We start from the raw sequence: 24,762 nt of genomic DNA on the forward strand, positions 1-24,762 counted from the left end.
CAATAATTAATCCATACTAAGAAAAAATGTTACCAACCTCTTGCAGCATTTGAGAAAGTTTCTATAATTTCCATGTGGATGTGGTACTTCCAAGAGTTACCCAGAAACAGGAAAAAAACCCACTTTTAAAACCTATGTATTCTTTCTGATCTGTCCTTTCTTGTTAATGCATGTTGTCCTAGTCAGCATAGGTCTATTGATAAATATATTTACAGATTTTAACTGTGAAAATAGAGAGAGGGAGAAGGAAAGGAGAGGCGAGTGTGTGTATTGTTCAAGTCTGCATTAAGACCCTGGTAGGTCCTTGGCACACTGACCTTTGTAGGGCCTTTCTGCAGTAATAAGCTGGGTGTTTACAGTAGGGTTATCATGGTATTCCCTGGACCTATATTGTTTGATAAATCACAGGGATTTTTTTTTTGCCTGAGAGCAGATGGTAATATTTTCAGTTCAAGCATCCATTTCTATTTACTGTATTTCCAAGCGTAATTGAAAGGCACAAGTTTATTTCATTGTTTCCCTATTTTCAGTATCTCTCTTAACCTAAAACTTTTGTACTGTGTAAGTCTCAGGCAGTGTACCTATTGGACAATACAGACATGTTGTTGTTAATGTTCTTCTTCCTGATCGCCAATGTCCTTCTTCTAGGCCCACACTTTATGTAGGGAAATACTCTACTGGCTTATACGCGTCACCATCTATGGTACATGAAGGAGTGGCTATTATGGTAAGTGTGCAGAGCCGATGTAACCCAGAAACCAGATCTCCTGCTCCTTTGCCTATTTCTCCACAATTTGGATTGTACCCAGTATATTTAATGAATTCTGTTTACTTCCCTTTATTTGGCTTAATTAAAGAAAAAAATACTTGGATTGCTTAAATCTAACATAGGCTATCTGGTGGCCCCACATGTTCCGGACTCTATGTTTAGGAACATCTGCCAGCATGACTGACGGCAGTGGATTGTGTGAATCACAGTTGCAAACTTCAAAGGGCTCTAGGCTACCTATCTCCAAACCAAATAACAAAAATGGAAAAGCTATATGAATTCTACAGAGCTATGTATAAATGTGAAATGTTTAAATCCCTGAAAACATTTATTTTGTCTTACATTTGTAAAGCATTAAATGTTCCATTGCTTTATCTGAAGAAGAATAATTCCACAGTTTTGCCCTCCTTCCTCTCTCTTTCTCTAGCCTCGAGGAAGTCCCATTCCATTGATAGAAGGCCCCAAAACACAGGGAGTCACCATTGAAGAATGTGTGATCACCCCAAGCACCGATCTAAGGTTTCAGCCTGGATTTAAATCAAAGAAAGGACTCCATTATCTGAGGAACCACTGGCTTTTAATAGGTATCTGGAAGGGTTTTTCTGCATTGCACTGCCCTCTGGTGAACAAAGTGCAAAGTTAAAATAAGGGTTATATTCTTGAACCATATTGTTCAAGTAACCCAACTGCTTTACCATTTTTATGAATTATTAATAAACAAGAGATGGGAAAATAGTGAAATTCTCTTTTCTATGCAAATGCTAACAATAATGTACATAAAACAGTTTTGTAAAAGCCAGTTAATTGCTTCCACATCATAATTTAAAGTTTTAAAGACAGTTCTCTGTACTTCTGGCTTCTGCAAAATGTGTGTCATGGAGGGGAATTTGGAAGGAAAAAAGTCATTTTAAGTATAGTAAGATTATTATGAAGTACAAAATGCATGCTCTAGATTTGCAACTGAGTTCCTGACTTGCTGAGATCATATGCTATCAGTAAGTTGAAATCCAGAACTGAAGCTCTAATGAACTAGCAGTGTGATTCTCTTCAAATCCTGGGTATTAATTTAAAGGATGCAATATGCAAGTATTCTGCTTTACAACAGAATTCAAAACCACAATATGTCATGACTGCATTCTCTTTTAAGTAAGATTGGGTAAACTCTTACAGGTGAGATAAAGAACTTTTAGCTCTGGATATTTGCTGAACTACAACTCCCAGCATTCTCAGCCAGCCTGGCCAATGGGGAAGGATGCTGGGAAGGGCTGCCTACTAACATCTGGAAGGGTACAGATTTTAGTCTTAGCAACCCTATGAGTGACTGCTACTAACAATGATAGCTAAGTGGAACCTCAGTAGTCAGTCACAACCAGCCTTGGAGACAAGTAACAGGGAAAGGCTAATGTTGGCTTCCTGTCTTGCAATATTCCAAGAAGTTGATCACTGTTGGAAATGGAATTCTGAGCTAGATTAACCTCTGGTCTTATCTAACTGGGACTGTTCCTTGTTTTCTTATATTCTTGATCATGCTGCCATATTTTCAAGCCCTTCAGATGGAAGTATACCAGGTGGAACTGTTTTTTCGACATTTTTTTCCTTTGGGAATAACAGAAACCATATTCCTATTTCAAGGGCATCATGAGACACCATTATCAGCCCCAACCAGGATCCTGGAGAAATTTCCAAGCAATTTGCCAAAGCGTCAGGAAAATGTGATCCCAGCAGATTCAGACAAAACTGTTTTTGAAGAGGTTTGTTTGTTTTTTAAAAACCCAGTGTTTGTTAGCAAATTTATTAGAGAAGTGAATATTCCACTTATGTAAAATAAATGTACATATGTGGGAGGAATTGGTATTGTTGTTTATTCGTTTAGTCGCTTCTGACTCTTCGTGACTTCATGGACCAGCCCACGCCAGAGCTTCCTGTCGGTCGTCGACACCCCCAGCTCCCCCAGGGACAAGTCCGTCACCTCTAGAATATCATCCATCCATCTTGCCTTTGGTCGGCCCCTCTTCCTTTTGCCTTCCACTCTCCCTAGCATCAGCATCTTCTCCAGGGTGTCCTGTCTTCTCATTATGTGGCCAAAGTATTTCAGTTTTGCCTTTAATATCATTCCCTCAAGTGAGCAGTCTGGCTTGATTTCCTGGAGGATGGACTGGTTTGATCTTCTTGCAGTCCAAGGCACTCTCAGAATTTTCCTCCAACACCACAGTTCAAAAGCATCTATCTTCCTTCTCTCAGCCTTCCTTATGGTCCAGCTCTCGCAGCCATATGTTACTACGGGGAACACCATTGCTTTAACTATGCGGGCCTTTGTTGTCAGTGTGATGTCTCTGCTCTTAACTATTTGATCGAGATTTGTCATTGCTCTTCTCCCAAGGATTAAGCGTCTTCTGATTTCCTGACTGCAGTCAGCATCTGCAGTAATCTTTGCATTTAGGAATACAAAGTCTTTCACTGCTTCTACATTTTCTCCCTCTATTTGCCAGTTATCAATCAAGCTGGTTGCCATAATCTTGGTTTTTTTGAGGTTTAGCTGCAAGCCAGCTTTCGCACTTTCTTCTTTCACCTTCATCATAAGGCTCCTCAGTTCCTCTTCACTTTCAGCCATCAAAGTGGTATCATCTGCATATCTGAGATTGTTAATGTTTCTTCCAGCGATTTTAACTCCAGCCTTGGATTCCTCAAGCCCAGCTTGTCGCATGATGTGTTCTGCATACAAGTTGAATAGGTAGGGTGAGAGTATACAGCCCTGCCATACTCCTTTCCCAATCTTAAACCAGTCCGTTGTTCCATGGTCTGTTCTTACTGTTGCTACTTGGTCATTATACAGATTCTTCAGGAGGCATACAAGATGACTTGGTGTCCCCATACCACTAAGAACTTGCCACAATTTGTTATGGTCCACACAGTCAAAGGCTTTAGAATAGTCAATAAAACAGAAATAGATGTTTTTCTGAAACTCCCTGGCTTTTTCCATTATCCAGCGGATATTGGCAATTTGGTCTCTAGTTCCTCTGCCTTTTCTAAACCCAGCTTGTACATCTGGCAATTCTCGCTCCATGAACTGCTGAAGTCTACCTTGAAGGATCTTGAGCATTACCTTACTGGCATGTGAAATGAGTGCCACTGTGCGATAGTTTGAACATTCTTTAGTGTTTCCCTTTTTTGGTATGGGGATATAACTTGATTTTTTCCAATCTGATGGCCATTCTTGTGTTTTCCAAATTTGCTGGCATATAGCATGCATTACCTTGACAGCATCATCTTGTAAGATTTTGAACAGTTCAGCTGGGATGCCATCATCTCCTGCTGCCTTCTTATTAGCAATGCTTCTTAAGGCCCACTCAACGTCACTCTTCAGGATGTCTGGCTCTAGCTCACTGACCACACCGTCAAAGCTATCCCCGATATAGTTATCCTTCCTATACAGGTCTTCTGTATATTCTTGCCACCTTTTCTTGATCTCTTCTTCTTCTGTTAGGTCCTTGCCATCTTTGTTTTTGATCGTACCCATTTTTGCCTGGAATTTACCTCCGATGTTTCTAATTTTCTGGAAGAGGTCTCTTGTCCTTCCTATTCTATTGTCTTCTTCCACTTCCGCGCATTGCTTGTTTAAAAATAATTCCTTATCTCTTCTGGCTAACCTCTGGAATTTTGCGTTTAATTGGGCATATCTCCCCCTATCACTGTTGCCTTTTGCTTTCCTTCTTTCTTGGGCTACTTCTAGTGTCTCAGCAGACAGCCATTTTGCCTTCTTGGTTTTCTCTTTCTTTGGGATGTATTTTGTTGCCGCCTCCTGAACAATGCTGCGAACTTCTGTCCATAGTTCTTCCGGGACCCTATCTACTAAGTCCAGTCCCTTAAATCTATTCTTCACCTCCACTGCATATTCCTTAGGAATATTAGTGAGCTCATATCTAGCTGATCTGTGGATCTTCCCTAATCTCTTTAGTCTGATCCTAAATTGTGCAAGAAGAAGTTCGTGATCTGAACTACAGTCAGCTCCAGGTCTTGTTTTTACCGACTGTACAGATGTCCACCACCTTTGGCTGCAAAGGATGTAGTCTATCTGATTTCGGTGTTGTCCATCTGGGGAAGTCCATGTATAAAGCCGTCTCTTAGGTTGTTGGAAGAGAGTGTTTGTTATGCAGAGTGAATTGTCTTGGCAAAATTCTATCAACCTATGTCCTGCTTCGTTTTGTTCTCCCAGGCCATACTTACCTGTAATTCCAGGTGTCATTTGACTGCCCCCTTAGCATTCCAGTCTCCTGTGATGAAAATAACATCTCTTTTAGGCGTGTTGTCCAGTAGGTGCTGCAGATCCTCATAGAACTGCTCTACTTCAGCTTCTTCAGCATTTGTGGTTGGGGCGTATATTTGGATCACTGTGATGTTAGATGGCTTGCCCTGAATTCGAATTGAGATCATTCTGTCGTTTTTTGGATTGTATCCAAGCACTGCTTTAGCCACTTTACTATTAATTATGAAGGCTACTCCATTTCTTCTGTGGTCCTCTTGTCCACAGTAGTAGATCTGGTGGTCATTTGATGTGAAGTGGCCGATTCCAGTCCATTTCAGTTCACTGACGCCCAAAATGTCTATCTTTAATCTTGACATCTCACCAATAACCACATCCAATTTGCCCTGGCTCATAGATGTTACGTTCCAGGTTCCAATGGCGTGTTGATCCTTAGAACATCGGATTCGCCGTTCACCACCAGCACCGTCGGCCGCTAGCCGTCCTTTCGGCTTTGAGCTAGCTGCGTCATCACGTCTGGGGCTAGTTGAATTCATCCTCTGTTCCTCCCCAGTAGCATTTTGACCATCTTCCGACCTGGGGGTCTCATCTTCCGATGGTATACCGACATATCTCTGGTTGTACTGATCCATTTAGTTTTCACGGCAAGAATACTGGGGTGGGTTGCCATTACCTTCCCCAGGGATCGCCTTTAGTCTGACCTGTCTGTCATGACCTTCCCGTCTTGGGTGGCCCTTCACGGTTTAGCTTATGGCATCATTGAGGTGCTCAAGCTCCAGCACCACGACAAGGTAACGATCCTTTGCTGAAGGGAATTGGTATACAGTCAATATATTAAAGATCTCAGATGCAGTTTCTTGCAGATTACGGGATGAGCTCTCTTAACAGCCTCTCTTAAATAGATTGAATCAACAAACATTGTCAATACATTTCCCCAATCACAAATATATTATTCATGCATTATTCAGGTGCTTATATATCATCCTTAAGGGCCATACAGCCTTTTGAATTTGGCTTAAAAAGGTAAAGGTAAAGGTTTCCCTTGACGTAAAGTCCAGTCGTGTCCGACTCTAGGGGGCGGTGCTCATCTCCGTTTCTAAGCCTTAGAGCCGGCGTTGTCATAGACACTTCCAGGTCATGTGGCCAGCATGACTCACGGAACGCCGTTACCTTCCCACCGAAGCGGTACCAATTAATCTACTCACATTTGCATGTTTTCGAACTGCTTGGTGTGCAGGAGCTGGGACTAGCAACGGGAGCTCACCCCGCTGCGCAGTTTCGAACCGCCGACCTTCCGATCGACAGCTCAGCGGTTTAACCCGCAGCGGTAAACAGAAATATAAAATGAGTATCAGTATCTCCAGAATTCCACAAAACTATCTAAAATCAGCAATAAAATAATAGAATTAAAATACCTATTTAAAAATCAGTTAGAAACTCTAACCATTCAAATTAACTTGCTTAAAAGCAGATGTGAACAGCTGGGGGTTTTTTGATACGCATTTTAATATGCCAGCAATGAGTTCCAGCATGATGCAGCTCCCACCAAAAAGCGTATGCCACCAAGTTAACGGGCCTTGTTGATAGGCTTAAGACCAGAGTTAACCCTCACACTGGCTCATACGATTTGGCCATTACTCTGCCCCTTAGGAACTAATTCCCAATTATATTTTCTTCCTATGAAACAACACCTCATTCAAAATGGACTCGTTGCATTTCATCCTCTAGGAGATGCCCAAGAAGAGTTTGTGGCTCTCTTGGCAGGAATCGGTGATTTTATAGGTCTTGCAGAGGAACAGGAGGCCAAGGGTGGGTGTGCTTCCTGTGTAACCTGTAAGACCCCCAGCTGTGTATTCGAAGTTTAGGAGCCCTGTGTACAGTACCACCAGCATTGCCGAAGCTAAATTAAGCACGCCTGGTCTCTGGATGAGACTTGATTGGGGGCCCTATGCATGAGTAGAATACTCAATATTGATTGAGAAATATTGCTAGTCTACTTTTGAAAGTAGACAGAAGAAACAGATCAACTAGGAGGAGTTGGCTAACTTCTATATTGAATTTAGAATTACAAAAATAATTTTCACAAATCTGAAAGGTTGTGAAACTGTCAACATTAAACTTGATTCTTGAAAACTTGTTATGTTTGCTTAGGGATCATATTTTCGTGGGGCCGGTTTTCATACCCTCTTCGCAAGGGTTGAGCATTGTATCTTTGCATTATTTTCTCTAATTGTATGCTAATTGTTCAAGAAACAAACCTTGTGGCTAACTTTGTATTGTAAGCAGCTGAGCTGTCATAACAGAAAAAGAAAGGGGGGATCATTGAAATTAATGCAGTTCTTGTTTCTCTCAGGCAATTAATATGGCTGGAAGTCCCGGGAAAAATTTGCCACACCCTGTTCCAGAGAATGCCGGAGAGACAACCAGCCAAACTACACCCCGACCAGAGACTCCAGTTGATTCCATCCTGAAGGACTTTGCCACTGTTATCTTGAGCACTTTCCTGCTAGTTGGCTGGGTAGCCTTTGTTATCACATATCCCATGGTATGTATGTAGTAATCGTTTTAAAGCAATGTCAGTGTTTGAGTTAATTGTATGAACTCTTAAACCAGGGATGTCTTAATAATATAACAACAGTGAATGGTTGAGCATGGATAAGGAGATACAGACATGTTTCAGTTTGTTAACAAAAATCCCTTAGAAGCCCCTGGTCAATCAATATCTGCTTTCTAAGTGAAAAGTAAAATAAAGATATTTCAATACAATATATATATATATATATATTGGATTAAATTATGAAGAATCTTCTACATAATTGAGAACATGCGAAACCAGACTTCAGTGGAGTTGGACGCACTGGTGTGAAGATTAAAGCCAGCAATGATATTGTAGTTAACCATTACATTGCATGCCTCTGTATCGATAAACGTTGTACTGTTGACCTCTTTTAACAAAAGCTTTCCTCAACCAAGTGTCTCCCAATCTCTTGGTAGTAAAGTTCCCAGAATTCCCAACCAGCATCTGGGAAAGCACTGGCTGGAGAAGACAGGTTTACACTGAGATTGATGAATATTTATTTGTTTGTTTGTTTGTTTGTTTATCAAATTTTGCCACCACCCATCTCCCTGCAAAGGGGGGACTCTGGGTGATTTACACCCAGGATAAAACATTAAAATACCATAAAAAATACAAATACAAATACAATATTCAAATAAATACAGTATGAAATCCAGATGACAATGCTAGTTGGAAAATCGCTCACATATGTCTAAGAGGCCATTTAGGGCACTAAATATAGAATAAATATATGCTCTTTTCCTTCTTGATTATTTAGATTTGTTCAGGTTACATCCTATCTTTTTACTAATAGAAACAGAGAGCTGGTTGCAAAGAAATACATTACAGTATAGACCAGTGTTTCTCAACCTTGGCAACTTTAACCTGTGTGGACTTCAACTCTCAGCATGGCTGGCTGGGGAGTTCTGGGAGTTGAAGTCCTCACATCTTAAAGTTGCCAAGGTTGAGAAACACTGATATAGACAGTAAAACTATGTAGACTTGTTGGCAAAGACAAAAAGCATAAAAAGCAGATTGAAGCTGCACCAACACTGATCAATCTTGATCAGAAACTTTTGCTTTCAATTTCAGTCATCCCAGCTTGGCATTACACCATACACTTAACCACTGGAGGATCACCTTTGGGTGGCCAGTGCTGCATTTAATAATTGGTGGGAGGCTAGGGGCTGCATTTGGGCAGGAAAATATTGTTGCATTGGGGAGTGGACTGGGTGTATGTAGTGGGTGGGGCTGCAGTTTTTGGTTTAGGGAACTGTTTTTAGAGATTTCTCTGTTTTTCAAACTAAATTAAGTCTGTGTTACCACTAACATCCAGCTTTCATGTGTTTCCTGCTTCCAAACTGCAAGGGCTGTGTAAACCATGCTCAGCAAGAGTGATAAGAAGTTTCTGAGACTGCAGGAAAAGGAACTGGAGGATGCAGATTGTATCCCTGTCCTGACCCTTAACTAGTCTTAAATCTAGGTGTCTTCTTAATGCATAATTCAAAGTTGGCTTGGTTAAACTAAGCTATAGTTAATATTAGCTACATATGGAATTGAAAGCATGACTGAGGGGGGTAAGGAAAGAGAGGGGTGTATGAGGTCATTTAAGTTCATTCATGTTGTTTAAGATTATTTTTATCCTTTTAAGAGCATGCATCACCAGCAACAGCGTGAGCATCAGCAATTCCAGAAACAGATAGAAGAAAAGCTACAGTTGTTGAAGCAGCAGCCCTTCAGACCCCCCACAGATCTTCCTCCCGAGGCAGAACTTCTGGATGGCCCTTGTGTCAGGCAAGATGGCTCAGCCACCAGCTCACCAAATATGTCACCAAAGACATCAAACCACTCTGCGTATTCCAACATCTCTGCCTCGGAGGTTGGAAGCTGCTTTTCCACTGAACCAGAAGGAGGTGATAAAACTCAACTAAGTATTTTTTTACAGTAGGATTACAATTTAATGGTGTTTCCCATCAGACCTACTGCATCAGAGTTGGGGGGTTGGGCACTGTATCTTTGATATTTTTAAGTTCAGGTTTGTATTAATATGAAAGGGATGCGGTGGCGCTGTGGGTTAAATCGCTGAGCTGCTGAGCTTGCCGATCGGAAGGTCGGCGGTTCGGATCCGCATGACGGGGTGAGCTCCCGTTGCTAGTCCCAGCTCCTGCCAACCTAGCAGTTCGAAAACATGCCAATGTGAGTAGATTAATAGGTACCACTTCGGCGGGCAGGTAACGGCGTTCTGTGACTGTCATGCTGGCCACATGACCACGGAAGTGTCTACGGACAAATGCCGGCTCTTCGGCTTTGAAACGGAGATGAGCACCGCCCCCTAGAGTCGGACACGACTGGACTTAAAGTCAAGGGAAACCTTTACCTTTACCTTTTGTATTAATATGCTTTTGAACACAGGATGCAAATCTGATACACCTGCACATTAAACCATTCTGCTTTCTATAAAATGCAATTTAAATCGTTTTTGAACACTTTTAGGCCATAATTGTATCCGTTTGGGCCTCCAAAAGCATAGACACCCTGTTTCTGGTTTAGCCTTTGACAATTAGCAAGTAGGAAGGGGGTCCTATTGCAGTGAGACAAAGAAAAAGAACTGTGCTCCATGTGCCTTTATTGTACAGATGGTTCTTGAATATGTTCTTGGATAGCTTAGGAATTAATTGGAAATGGAATTGTTGCATCTTGTTTTCATACATGGAACTCAGCCCAACCACCTTCTGACATATGTGCTAGGCGAAGCTAGGCCTGATCCAGCAGAGCTACTCTCATGAGCTCAAGAACGTATGAGAAACAAGCAAAGATAAGTGATAGTGAGACAAAGCTGACTGCTACTGAGCCTGGGCCCAATACTGAGTGGCCACATCAAAACCATAGGCTTGGGAAATGTATTTTCTATTCTTAAAGCACTTTTCTTGTTCAGAGCTAAAACTGAGCTCAGGAATAAAAATAATTCATTATTTCAAATGAGGAAATCTAAGTGTGTGTAAAGGGTCTTCCCTAGCGCAGCTCCTCCACACTACAGTGTTTCTCATCCTTATGGTAACATTTGAGGATCTGCTATCTTCAGATGACAGATTGGAAAGTTGATTCACCAACTTTTCCCATCTGGATCCTTTCTGGATTGGATTTCAACTCCCATAATCCTCAGAAACCATGCACAGTAACCATTCTGGTTAGGGATTGTGGGAACTGAAATCCAAAACATCTGGAGTGCACCAGGTTGAGGAATTTATGTCACAGTAATACAAGTCAGCAATTGCTAGGTCCATGAGCTGCCCGTACACCTTATTGAAACTATATTAGCATTTGTTTCCTTAAAATAAATTATTTTAATTACCATTGTTACCTTGGAATTTTTGACTGCATCAGAAGAAACTTCTTAATTCCTTTTAATGCCTTTATCTTGTTTCTGGAGTTGATACTTTAAATACCATCGGAGAAGTATATTGTGTGATTCTTTTTTTTCCCCTCTTTCCTTCATGTTTTTTCAGATGGAAACTCAGGCACTATTGTGGTGGGGAAGATTTCATTCAATCCAAAGGATGTTCTTGGACATGGAGCTGAGGGAACAATTGTTTATAGGTAAAGCAGAAGACATATTTTCAGGGACTGGAAATATTTCATAGTCCAGTGTTTCATTGGTGCATTTATAATAAATTAATATAATTGGACAGCTGTCCATGCAGCTCTGTATATTGTTGAGAGAGACCAGCCTTTCTTACATTCTCCTTCACAGCATAAGATCCATGTTGATCTGCCTTTCTACTAATTGAGTAAACAGAGCCCTTTAGGCCATCAAGTGCAGCTCAGTGTAAGAACCTAAATTAAAGCATCCCTGGCAGATGGCTGGGTAGCCTCCACGTGAACAGATCCTGTACACCATCACCTTTCTGGGTTATTGGTTCCACTGTCAAGCGGTTTTTACTACTATTCAGTCAGAATCTGCCTTCTTGTAACTTAAAGCCATTGTTCCATGTTGTACATTCTGGAATGATGGAACCCAGGACAGATCCTGATCTTTCTTCATGATGCCCCTTCAGGTACTTGAAAAGTGCTACTATATCCCACCTCAGTTGTCTTTTCTTGAGCCTAAACATCCCGATTCCTTCAATCTGTCTTCATAAGCACTTAGTTTCTAGTCCCCTAACTATCCTTGTTGCTTTTCTCTGAACCTGTTCCAATTTGCCTGAATCCTTCCTAAAATGTGTGAAGAACAGGACATAGTTCTCAAGATAAGATCTAACCAGCGCAGAGTAAAGTGGAATGATTATTTGCCGTGATCTGGAGGAAACTGTACATTTATTGGTGCATACATTGGTCATTTTCTGCTACATAGTGGAGCGTTTCTACATACCTTTGTCTGGCACCAAAAGTTATTTTTTTATAAGCTTCCAAGGCCCTTTCCACATGCAAGGGCTCTGCGGATCTACACACAGGGCCAGCCCTACAATGCTGTGGATCTTCCAGAGCTCTTTGACAGCCAAACCGAGTAACTTCCAGCCCAGCCCCTGCTCCAGAGAGTTTGGCAGAATTTCCTCTGGAACTGCTGAGCAGGCAGTTTCTCTGGCAGGAAATCCTGCTTTGCCTTGACTCCCTATTCCTCAGTTTTCCTCCCCGCACCTTCTCCCTGTCCTTTCTGATTGCTCCAAGGTGCCACTTTGCTACTCCTGTTCATGCTGGTTGTTGGGCTTCTTTTTTTCCTTGCTACAAAAAGCAAGCCTAGTGGGGGAAGAGCATGGTGGGTGTCAGCATTGAAGGAGCCCTGGCCAACTAGTGGGAAGGTGGAATGAGCAAGGAGGCCAGCAGGAAGGACGTGTGTGTGTGGGGTAGTGGGGGTGGTGCAAAAGTGTTGTGGGGGGGGGTGGAGTAGCACTTAAGCCTTTGGCAAAATACTTGAATGCCTGCAGTCACTCTGATGCTCTGTGCTTCATTTATGGGGTGCTGTGAAATTACATGTGGATGATGCAATCTGCCTTTCCTGTTCATTCAGTTTTAGGAGGGACACAGGTAGCATCACTCTCCGTTTATTGCAGCCCTGTCAGTTTTTTCCCATCATGCTTCCTTAGCAGAAAGGTTCTTCCAGAGGTGAAGAAAGAATATTGCACTGTGACTATATCCTAGGAGCTTTCTACAGGTTAAGTAGAGCTAATCTTTACAGATGTGATGCATCTGAACCCATGTTGACTTTTTACTTTCAGGTTGAAAAATTAGCTAACCCCTGAAGCATCCCCCTTGCAATACTATAATCAGCCCCCCAATAAGTGTATCCACAGCCCAGGATATTCTCCTTTCTAAAGCAGATTAAAAATCTCTTTAAATATGGTTGTAAGCCTCTTAATGCCATATTAGAAGTGAGATCCTAGTTGACTGTGTGGTTAAATGTTAAGCCATTGCCCTGTTTTACAGGGGCACGTTTGACAACAGAGATGTTGCTGTGAAGAGAATTCTACCTGAATGTTTCAGCTTTGCTGACCGGGAGGTCCAGCTGCTGCGTGAATCTGATGAACACCCTAATGTAATCCGCTATTTCTGCACAGAGAGGGACCGTCAGTTCCAGTATATTGCTCTGGAACTCTGTGCTGCCACCTTACAAGAGGTAAACCTGAGACAGACAGACACACACACATACACACACACACACACAGGCAAGAGTTTCCAGCAAAGAATTCCAGAGAAATTCTTTCTTTTCAGTGCAGCAAAGGGCAATTGCTCACAAACAGTGCAATGGCCCTAAAATGCTAGATTGCTTTTCTTCTAAGGCTGGTTTATGGTTGCGATATTCTTCTTTTCAAGAGATAAAGAAAATACATAGCTTCCAAGGAATTCCCTATGGTAGTCAACTAGGCTTAGGTCAGTGATCATCTAGATTTGGACCACAGCACCCAGGAAGCCGCATCCAACATGGCCAGTGGACAAGTGTAGCCCCTGCTACAACATGGGAGCCAGTTGCCCTGAGTTACAGAGCTGATTCTCATCCAAGATTTCCCAAGCAGAATCCCTCCCAGCTACTATAGAACTGATTCTCACCAAGCCTGCTATCAAAACACCCAACAGCAGGCGGAGCTCTGTGGGGAGTTTCCCTCCCATCCAAAGAATTAAAAAATTAAGCCCACCTCTAACTGTGAACTGTTTAGATGCTATGTATATCATCAGAAACAATATACAGGGAGTCCTTGCTACTGACTGCCTCATTTACCAACCGTTCAAAGTTACAATGGCAACTAAAACAAAAACTAGCTTTGTGACCAATCCTTGCATTTACGACTGCCACAGCACCCCGTGGTCACATGACTGCCATTTGCATGCTTCCCAACAGATGTAATGATATGTGGGAATGACCTTGGGAGGCAGTGGGAAGAGCTACAGCCAGGGGAATGGTTAGATTATCAGTTCCTCTGGGTGTGCTTCCCATTTGGACTACCTTGCAAGGCTGACAACCAGTTTGTGACAGACAGAATTAAAGGAGAACATGGAAGTAAAATCACAAGTTGTGGTCATGTGATTTTTTGCCTAGCGACTGCACTACTTAGTGATGGAGTTGCTGGTCCCAATTGTGGTCGCTAAGCGAGGACTACCTGTAATGCAGCTAGATTGGTAACATTAAATGACACTGAGCTGTTGAACTCAATGGTGATGAATCCTTCGGTTCTGAGAGGCTTGTTCACTGACTGCAGTCTCCAACAATAGCTTTTGCACTCAGTAGGGATGAATCCCTCAGTCCTGAGAGGCTCTCCCCAAACAGCTGGAAAAGTTATAGTATATTTGAAACACGCAGCTACATCTGCCTTTGCATGAGTCTCATAGAGCAGCTTGAGAGTGGGACCATCTCCTTTTCGCTGCTTAATTCCTCTTGAGCCTCCCTTTGCTTTCCTGTCCAAATCCAGTCTGCTAGTGAAACCCCTCAGCCCCTTATCCCCATTGGCTGAGTGTGCCAACCAAAACAAATCCCATTGCACCCCCAAGCTGCCTCCTCCTCTGGTAACTACAGGCAGCATACCAGCAGGACCTAGTTTGCATCCCACTCACCAGGGATCTTTCTGGCTCTCCTCTAACGTGAAGACTTTGCCTCTTATCTCTCTTGTTCTCAAGTAAACTTTCTGTCTCTCTTCCTTTAAAGCATCAGTTTCTATACCTTAGGCTACCTCTTCCTCCTTTTCCTGCCCAGTGCCTCCAGGCCCATCTTCTGCTGCTTCTCTCCTGTCTCCCTCTGTGCATCCCTCTGCATCCAATCTGCTATTGTCTGGTGGATCTCGGCACCTACAGCTCCACAAGAGAATCTTGTTTCCTCTGTTTTTGCCTCCTCCCAATTACAGAGCTGTGTCACTAGACTTTTTGCACTCAAGCTTTTCAGAGCAAGCCCCTACCAACTTACACCAGATTCATTCATCTCCCAACTCTATTGCTACTCTCTGGGTTATACAAATATTATGGGAATTGTAGTCCCAAACACTTTAAGTTCATTTGGCTACCTCGGCTATAGAAGCTATACAACACAGTCATGTGCATGCTTACCAAGAAAAAAATCACTACTTGGTCTGCTTTCTAGAACAGTGTTTCTCAACCTTGGCAACTTTAAGCTGTATGGATTATGTGGACTTCAACTCCCAGAATTCCCCAGCCTGCTGGGGAGGAATTGCTGGCTAGGGAATTCTGGGAGTTGGTCAACACAGCTTAAAGTTGTCAAGGTTGAGAAACACTGTTCTAGAGAGACTACAGAGATCGCAGCCTTAAACTCATTCTGATTTTGTGTATGTGTATTTTAGTATGTGGAACAGAAGGACTTTGGTCATCATGGTTTGCAGCCAATCATCCTCTTACAGCAGACCATGTCTGGTCTTGCATATCTTCACTCTCTCAATATAGGTAAGAAAGTCTTTTGTTTGAACGGGCAACTCTCTTGTTGCATTTTCTGAGGGAAGAATTAGAGGTTTAGTTTGGAGGGGGGCAGGATAATATTATTCATGAAGTCCAGGCAGCTTCTGGGTTTGTGAGATGGAAATAAACAAGATGAAGAAAGAGCTACTGTTTTGTCTGATGGCAGTGTTATATATTCGTTTGGAAGTTGATGAGAAGATGAGAGATCAGCATAACAAGGAGAAGCCGAAGAACTGAATGGCTCCTTTGGGGAGCTGTATACCCCATGAAGTATGGGGTTGGCTGTCTTCTCATCTGTGTCAAAGGAAAATTTATTTATTTGTTTATTTATTGGGAAAGATACATGTTAATAAAACGAGGCCATTTCTGCACTAATGATTTTATATCATTATGACAAAGAGGCTGCTTTTGCAGCATCCCCCAGCTATTAAAGCCTATTCTTGGGACTGTTATAGTGGCACCACACAGCTTTTGGATGACCGTAGATGGCGCCATAAATCACCAGTGTGGGAATGATCCAAATCTATAAGAAGACTAGTTTTTGAGATGAGATAAGCACCCTGAAGCAATAAGATGACTCTTTTCTCATTCAGTGTCTTCCCAATACCTTCCTCTTAGTCCACAGAGATCTGAAGCCCCACAATATCCTCATCTCTATGCCGAATGCCCATGGCAAGGTAAAAGCCATGATTTCTGACTTTGGCCTCTGCAAGAAGCTTGCGGTTGGCAGACACAGTTTTAGCCGCCGGTCTGGCGTCCCAGGCACTGAAGGTTGGATTGCTCCGGAGATACTGAGTGAGGACCGCAAAGAGAACCCAGTAAGTCCAAAGCATTTCGCTTGCTTGCTCCAGATCCTATTTGCTGGGGTCTCCTTGAACAGTGATTTGAAATAGGGCACACATTTATGGGATGGCCTATTTTTCTTTTTCTCACATGAAAAAGGTGAGAAGCAAGGCAGGCTATGGAGTCCTTGGTGCTCTCTGAGGAATTCCTTTTGGGGTGAAGAAAATAGAAGAGGGGTGAGGAAGGAGTGTTTCCAATCTCTCCTTAGATCACTTGGGAGAGTCACGTCCCTAATAAACTGATCTTATTGTTCTGGGTTTCAGCAAAATGCTGTAAAACAGTAGAGATGAATCTGTTATTGTTAATTTTTTTTTACTGTATTTTCCAGTTCCAGCTTCTTCTCTTGTCTTTTTAAAATTTAAAATCTTTCAAAACCCACTCAGGTTCTATAGATTTCAATTTTAGAGTGACTTAATAAATTGAAGTCGAAGGCATCTATTCTCATCCCTAATACAGCATTCAAGGATGAATAGCTGTTAACATTATTAGATTAAGCCTTTCGATATAGCAGAGCATCATACAGTGATTTGATTTGATTTGATTTAAACTGAATATATTTATTTCCTTTGTGTTGAGTTGTATGGCACAACTGGAGCTGCATGTTGAGAAATAAGGTGCATGTTTTATTGCTGAGTAAAGAAAATATTTCAGATGTGTTTTGAACAAAAAAGGGTGGGGGGCATACTCAGAAAAGTAGTTCAGGGAAAAGGGATAAAAATTAAATATTTCAAGGAAGTTCCCTGTGTCAAATAGTATGTACTGTCAATACACGATTATCTTATATTGTCTTGAAATTAAAATAGATTTGAATTTTGGTTAGCTAATATGTATTTGGCTAAATGCCAAAATTTGGGTTGTGCAATGCAGACTCCATGCACAAATTCTGTAAATTATGTTTAACCCTGTTCTTTGTTTTTAAAGTTTCAGTAAGGTACTGTAAATAATCTTGCTGGAATTCTCATATTTCTTACATCTTGAAAATTTCCTTCTTTATATGCCCAACATTTATTCGTTTGCTTGTTTGCTGGATTTTAAAGGCTGCCCAACTTCAAAAAGCCGCTGCGCAGCTTACAACATTATTAAAGATACTGTGTGGTAATCTTTTTTTGAAAATGGTTCTCTTGCAGACCCACACGGTGGATATTTTTTCAGCTGGATGCGTTTTCTACTATGTGATATCTGAAAGTAACCATCCATTTGGCAAATCCCTGCAGCGGCAAGCCAACATTTTACTGGGCACATACAGTCTGGATTTCCTAAATCCGGAGAACCATGGTAAGCAGGTTAGGGTTCAGTTCTTGATGTTGTTGTGATTGTTGTTGTTATTGTTTGCGGCATGCATACCTTCACTTGTCCAGCATGGGTCTGTATGCGGCATATGAAAACTGTTGATCGATTTGGAGCTATATTTTGCATTCAGGAATTTTCTGTGTGTATTGTATGCAATACAAAAAGGGACGCGGTGGCGCTGCGGGTTAAACCGCTGAGCTGTCGATCGGAAGGTCGGCGGTTCGAAACCGCGCGGCGGGGTGAGCTCCCGTTGTTAATCCCAGCTCCCGTTGTTAATCCCAGTCCAAACCCGCTTTAGCTCGAAAACATGCAAATGTGAGTAGATCAATAGGTACCGCTTCGGCGGGAAGGTAACGGCGTTCCAAGTCGTCATGCTGGCCACATGACCCGGAAGTGTCTATGACAACGCCGGCTCCAAGGCTTAGAAACGGAGATGAGCACCGCCCCCTAGAGTCGGATTCGACTGGACTTTACGTCAAGGGAAACCTTTACCTTTACCTATTGTATGCAAGGGGTGGCAGAATCGCATTGATTTCTGTAGAAGGTTGCTGAATTCAACGGTGGATTTTTTTGTGTTTTAGCTTGGTTTGTCCAAAGATTAGGTTCACACAGCATACTAATTTGAAGCACAGGCCTATTAAAAAAAGACTGATGACAATGGTCACACAACAAGCTGTGCCCAAACAAATCATATTATAGCTTAACGTTCTGGTAAGACAATGATTGTTGTTGTTATTGCTCCCAAACAGCTGAACCACAGCAGTCCAAACCCGCTTTAGCTCTAACCTAGCACTGTGCAATTCCCGCCAAACTGGATTGGATTACATTTGGATGATTTAGCAAACTTACTGGTGAACCATGCCACCCAGGATGTATCCACATGTTATCCAGATCAGCCATGGAAGAAACCTATCATTTTTTCTTCCGATCGCTGGGATTGTAGATTTTGGCTTCCTGTGTCTCCTGAGGGGGAAAATGCTAGGTCTGTAAAAAGTCTCTAAATATGCCAGTTTTTTTTTTCACAGAGGACATTGTTGCACGTGACTTGATAGAGCAAATGATAAATACAGATCCTCAGAAACGACCTTCAGCTAATTGTGTCCTGAAACACCCTTTTTTCTGGAGCTTAGAGAAGCAGCTTCAATTTTTCCAGGTTGGTCATGTTTTTTTCTGTCAGTTATTTAATTTTGCATACTATAAATCTGAACTACGTTGTATTCAGGAATGCAAATAGTTCTCGGATTACGATGGCAATTGGGACCGGGATTACCTGGTTGCTAAATGGTGCAGCCTTAAAGCCTGACGTCACATGACCGCATCGCTTAGTGATGACAATCCTGGCAGTCCCAGTTGCCGTTGTAACCCCAAGACACGTAGCTCATTAAGCAGGAAGAAGTTGGAGTCCCAGGTAAGGAGTTTGGGGGGTGCCACAGGGGGGTGCCACAGGGGGGTGCTAGGGGGCCCCTGGGAGGACCGGTGCAGGTCACATGCGACTGTAGGAAGGCCAGGGGATGGATGACATGGTGCAGCACGAGCACAGGGAGGCTGGGGAGTGGACAGTGGTGTGGTGCAAGCACAGGAAGGCCGGGGGTGGATGGTGCAGTGCAGCACAAGCTCAGGAAGGCCAAGGGGACTTATTAGAGCAACTTGCAACTTTCCCTGCCAGCTTTCCCATTGACTTTGCTTTGAACAGTTGCCAAACAAGTGGTTGGTAAGCGAGGACTACCTGTAACACTTTTTACCTTCTGTTGCTTAGGATGTGGGAATGATGCCTTGATTAACTCTCTGAATAAATTATGCAGAATAATAATGCTAGTAGAATGAACTATGCAAAATTGGAATTTGTACCAATTAACTTTCTTTGCAAAATCTATGTGGGTTGCAGAATTCATATTTTTTGTGAGAGCAGTTTAGACCACTTGGAAATCTACATTTTAATTTATTCTTTTGGTATCGAGCACAGCCTCCTCTATAAAAGGTTTATAAACTGCCCAGGGTCCCTCCTTGTGGGGGAGATGGGCGATGATAAAAATGTGACAAATAAATATAACAAATATTTATTACACTAAATTGATACATATTATATTATATTATATTATATTATATTATATTATATTATATTATATTATATTATATTATATTATATTATATTATATTATATTATTATTATATTATTATATAATTAAATGCTTCAGAGTGCAGACTGAACCCTTGCTAACTCTTTTGGAGGTTAAGTACCAAGGGCCATGGACTAGAATTATTTCCTCACTGTCCTATATCAGGGCCACACTTGCACTAAATAACTGTTCTCACCGGTTTAGCCATGGTTTTTGAGGCACTGCTGCCAGTTGCCGGATGCCTGCTTGCCCTTTGGAGGAAGGGCGGCACCTGCAGGGCAGGCCCCTCTCTCACTTTCAGGTGCTTCCTCTTGAACTCAGGGCCACGAGCTTGACCAAAGCATAGACGCTGCAATCATATTTTGGAAGAAAGCCATGCAGGGTGTGGCGGAAGCAACCACAGCATCTTCTTCTTTGGAGAGGCTGTTGAGGCCCCGCCCCCACAGGGCTGTGGCAGTGGCACTTCTGAAGGCCACAAAAGAGGCAGAGGCAGAGGCTGTGGAGCAGCTCTCTTGGTCGCTAGAATGCTGCCTTATGGGTGAAGCACAGGTGACCTGACATAGGCATGGGTAGCCACAGCACACCAAGAAACTTCAGAGCCACGGCGTGGCAAGCAGCCCCAGAGCGCCGCAGTTCTGGGGCTGCTTGCTGCCCTGCAAGGCAGGCAGGGCACCCAAAAGGGCAGAGATGGCGGGGGAGATAGGCAGGTGGGGGAATTGAAGGGGAGGCAGCCCCTTACCTTGGAAGAACTAAGGCTTGGAGCTGGGAGGACCAAGCCCAGAATAGCTTGGATCAGGGTGGGTCCTCAGCTAACGACTGGTGGAATTTGGTTAGTGATGGCAACAGGGAGTGCCAGGATTGCAGTCGCTAAGCAATGTGGTCACATGACACTGAGCTTTACGACCACATTGCTTAGCAACAGCAATTCCAGTCCCAATTGCTGTTTTTAACTCAAGAACGATCTATACTTTCTATCCAGCTCTGTCGAACCAAAGACTTTGCAAGGAAAAGGCATCTGCTGCTTCCAGTAGCCCAAGGAAGGGAAAGCAGACCTATGGCTGTGAAAGGGGTGGGAGCCCATATATCCTGGAGCCAAGCCTGATGGGTTGTAAATATCTGATATTAATTGCAGGATGTGAGCGACCGAATAGAAAAAGAATCTTTAGACGGCCCAATAGTGAAGGAGCTGGAGAGAGGAGGAAGAGCTGTGGTGAAGATGGACTGGAGAGAGCACATAACCGTCCCACTACAGACAGGTTCACCTTTATTTTCCTTACCTTCAGAGAGAATTAGTTGCTGCTTTTTAAGTTGGACATTACCATTCAGGTCACTCATCATCTGTACAGTTAAGAGAAAAAGACTGACCCGTGTAAAAACAGATTCAACTGTTGTATTGTTTTACTTGTCCAAAAAGCAAGAAGGAAAAAACAGCTGTAGTGGCAGTTATTTTTATTTATTTATTTATTTATTTATTTTATAAATTTATTCACCACCCATCCCTCCCCTACGGGAGGACTCTAGGCGGCTTACAGTAAAACAAGATTAAAATATAAAACCATTATGTTACAAAATACAATAAAAATCTAAATATAATAAAATCTACATGGTGAAGTGATCTTAATCAGTCCTTCAGTGTGGCAGGTCCCTCCGAATCACTTCACGGCGCTAGCCACCCCCAGGTGTAATTATTCCCCCTCCAGTTCCAAGCCTGCCTACAAAACCAGGTCTTTAATCTTTTGCAGAAGTCCAGGAGTGAGGGGGCTTGACTCACCTCTGGGGGAAGGATGATTTTTAAATGTCATATTTTAAATGTTTCTTTGCAGATCTTCGAAAATTCCGATCCTATAAAGGGGGATCAGTAAGAGATCTCCTGCGGGCAATGAGGAACAAGGTATGTGTTTTTTGAGAAGCTGATTGCTTCTCAGATATGCCTCTGGCTTCTAAATACAGGGAATTGTGCCGAGATGCTGATTCATTGTCGCAGCTCCCTCTCATATTCACATAAATTGCCTTTCTTTCTGTCTATGCAGTTGAATCCAGGAACAGTTCTGATCATGCCCTTTCTAAAATTTATATTTGAATAAGGCACTTCTGTGGGGCTAAATAAATAAGTTGCAGAAGATGGATTAAAGGATCTTCCAACATTTAATGTCAGTATGAAAGGCAGAGTTCCCTGAAGTGGCCTTGAGCAACAGCTCTAGGAGAAGAGGGTGTATTGTCTCCTGATCAGTTTTCCCCATGCTGCTATTTGTGACAGTGGAGAAAACATACAGGTGCCTTGATCTTTTTCTTCAGCAGGGAAAGTAACAGCTGCAAACATCTGCAAAAAAAAAAAGCCTCCTTTTTCCAGTAGAAAACCAAGTAGAGCTGCTTTTCTTTTAAAAAAACAGAAAACAAAAAAAACCCTCAGGAAAATCAAAAATTTCCCCTTAGATACTTTAATCTGATGGAAATATGATCATGCGCAATCTAGTAGTGCAGACAGGCTATTACAAAAGGCTACGTTTTAGAAGTGTGGATTACTTATAAACGTAAGCAAGCATATGCCTCTCTTTGTCCCTTTCTTCTCCTTACAGAAACATCACTATCGAGAATTGCCTCCGGAGGTGCAGGAAACACTGGGATCTGTCCCCGATGATTTTGTACGCTACTTTACGTCACGTTTTCCTCATCTTCTGCTGCACACCTACAACGCTATGCACATCTGCTCTCCGGAAAGACTGTTCCAGCCTTATTATATGCAGAACTCAGCCAGGCAGATTTTTCCAGGAGATGCTGTTTGACAGTTGGAGTTGTCTTGCTTATACTGGGCTGAGCAATTGCCCTGCCTTAGCAGAGTGACTGGACCGACTGTAAGAGAGTAAACCAAACCAAACCAAACTCTTTTGAGACAGACTTCTCAAACGTGCCTTGTACTCTGCCTGCTCTGACTCAGGAAGGAAATTCCGGGTTGGAATCGAACCGAAGAAGGAAGGAACGGTGCCAGGACACAGGTTTCTAAAGGAGGAGCAGTCAAAAGAAGTTCCTAGAAAGAAAAGCAAGATGGGGTATCGTCCGTCTCCGCTTGAGACACCCTGATTTCAAAGACACCTGTCCTGTAGGGTCTTCTGATACTGGCATTTGGGCCTTTTTACTGCACAGAATGGTTTTTTAAAAAGTTTGAAACTGTAACATTGCCAAGCACCTTTTGGATCTCAGGAAGGATCCTTTTAACTGTAGCATGTCGTCTCTGTCCACGATGTTCCACTGCCAGCTTGTGTACTTGAAGCAGATAGGAAATAATTTTGAAAGGGTATGTTGTAGCTTAAATATGCCGGATCCAACACAAAACGTGTGCTCACCCGACCGGCCCACGATACTGGTCTCCAGATACTTCTGTGCAGATCTAAACTTGTCCTTGAACTCACCAACGGGCAACTTCTGTACAGAGCTACTAGCTTACGGACATGCAATCATAATTCTAAATACTACATTGATGGAGGAGTCTATTCTAATGCTGTTTCAGGTTTCTTTTCAGGAATGTGAGTAGTTAGCTGTGTAACTGAGATGCAAGAATTGACAAAGTGCTTTATTTCATTTGTCAGGTTAAAGCTGTAACCATATCCTCTGTGCTCTTCCCTGGGCGTGCTACTGCATTCAGTGGGGCTTGTTTCTGAGTAGACAAGTATAAGATTGCACTGTAAGATGTTCAGCCAAATGAACAGTTAGTAGAGAAAATAGACTTTTTAAAAATACAGTGAAACCAGGCATATGGTTACTGGGGTCCTCTTAGGTCATGCAAATCTACTTTTCTTCACCCACAGGCTCTCATGGGAAGCTAAATTAATGGATTTGCTTCCCTTCTGAAGGATGCAGTTTCCCTTTCCAGCATCTCTGAAACTAGAAGGTATAGCTTTGTAGGTGCAGAACAAATAAGAATCCCCAACAGTGTGTTCCAAAGGTGACCTATTTGTAATGTTCTTTTACAAAATATTTATTTTGTGTATTTATATTTATTTAATTTTTACCAGAAGTTAGTACCACATTGAAAATGGTACAGGTGAAAGCATGCCAAATTGTTCCTTTTTCTAATAAAACAAAGCCCTCTTTGGGGGAAGTAATTGTTTTAAAAAAATAAACATGGAGAAGGAAAAACATAGAAAGCATCTTTTCCATTGACTTGTTCATTTTCATTCAATCGAGATAAAAATGTTTTAAGATAAGGAAGTTTTTCATCTGTGTTCCTGTGCTCTTTGTGTGTCTTAAGTTGGTAAATTATTAATGGCTAATTGTGTGATCGGGCATTAATATGGGGACTTGGTTTCTGCTTTGTTTTTTGTCCTGTTCATTTAGGGCCTCATATTACAGGGAGATTTTTTTCCCCTAGTTTTATGATACACAACAAACATTAAGTAAGATATCCAAAGACAGACATTACAGGATTTCAAAGCTTGAAAATAATTATAGTCTTAACCTAATTTAATTGAAATCATATTTTTGTAGTTCTATTTGTACAGGACTTTTATATTCCTTCTGAATAAGAACTTCACACAAATCAAGAATAAAAGTAGATTTTGAAACAGTTGTATATTGTCCTTTATTTCACCTTTCTGTGCACAACCCCTTTTTCATCTGAATGAAGGCTTTGAATCCTTTTTTTCTACCCTTTTGCAACACCTCCATTATTATTACTAAGAATGAAAAACATTCTTCTTATCTACGTAGCCTTTGCAACCCAAGGTCCCAACCAGAATTTGTCATAACTTCAAGCTTCAAGGTTGAAATAAATGGTTAGAGGATAAATCAATAATTACATTGCTTTTCTGATCCATATACACTATATACAAGGGCCACATACTATGAAAAGTTACCCCAAGAGGAGAGGAAGGATCGATGTGTCTATACAACAATATTTCTGTACATTATTGTACTGCAAAATTTTAATCCCATTATAATTTACTGTTTTCAGAACATAGTGAAGTGATTTATACAGAAATTTTAACATGGAAGTTTACTTGATAGAAGGAATGTTTAAAAAGTAACACTGTTGCTCCAT

The 24,762-nt window shown here is 42.0% G+C and overlaps 1 protein-coding gene across 1 annotated transcript in view; it reads left to right on the forward strand.

Moving 5' to 3' along the window:
• ERN1 (endoplasmic reticulum to nucleus signaling 1) overlaps positions 1-24,286 on the forward strand; it is an 84,487-nt gene extending 60,201 nt beyond the window's left edge. The window contains exons 10-23 of the mRNA XM_063292943.1: positions 649-727; positions 1,197-1,353; positions 2,402-2,520; positions 7,384-7,575; positions 9,239-9,500; positions 11,094-11,184; positions 13,009-13,198; positions 15,366-15,465; positions 16,096-16,295; positions 17,448-17,595; positions 18,636-18,763; positions 20,860-20,983; positions 21,551-21,618; positions 22,304-24,286. Coding sequence (XP_063149013.1) covers positions 649-727; positions 1,197-1,353; positions 2,402-2,520; positions 7,384-7,575; positions 9,239-9,500; positions 11,094-11,184; positions 13,009-13,198; positions 15,366-15,465; positions 16,096-16,295; positions 17,448-17,595; positions 18,636-18,763; positions 20,860-20,983; positions 21,551-21,618; positions 22,304-22,510 — 2,065 coding nt within the window. The 3' untranslated portion in view covers positions 22,511-24,286. The remainder of the gene's footprint in view (positions 1-648; positions 728-1,196; positions 1,354-2,401; positions 2,521-7,383; positions 7,576-9,238; positions 9,501-11,093; positions 11,185-13,008; positions 13,199-15,365; positions 15,466-16,095; positions 16,296-17,447; positions 17,596-18,635; positions 18,764-20,859; positions 20,984-21,550; positions 21,619-22,303) is intronic.
• Positions 24,287-24,762: the final 476 nt, after the last annotated feature.

This window comes from Candoia aspera, chromosome 2 (genome assembly GCF_035149785.1).
Source record: "Candoia aspera isolate rCanAsp1 chromosome 2, rCanAsp1.hap2, whole genome shotgun sequence".
NCBI classification, from domain to species: Eukaryota; Metazoa; Chordata; class Lepidosauria; order Squamata; family Boidae; genus Candoia; species Candoia aspera.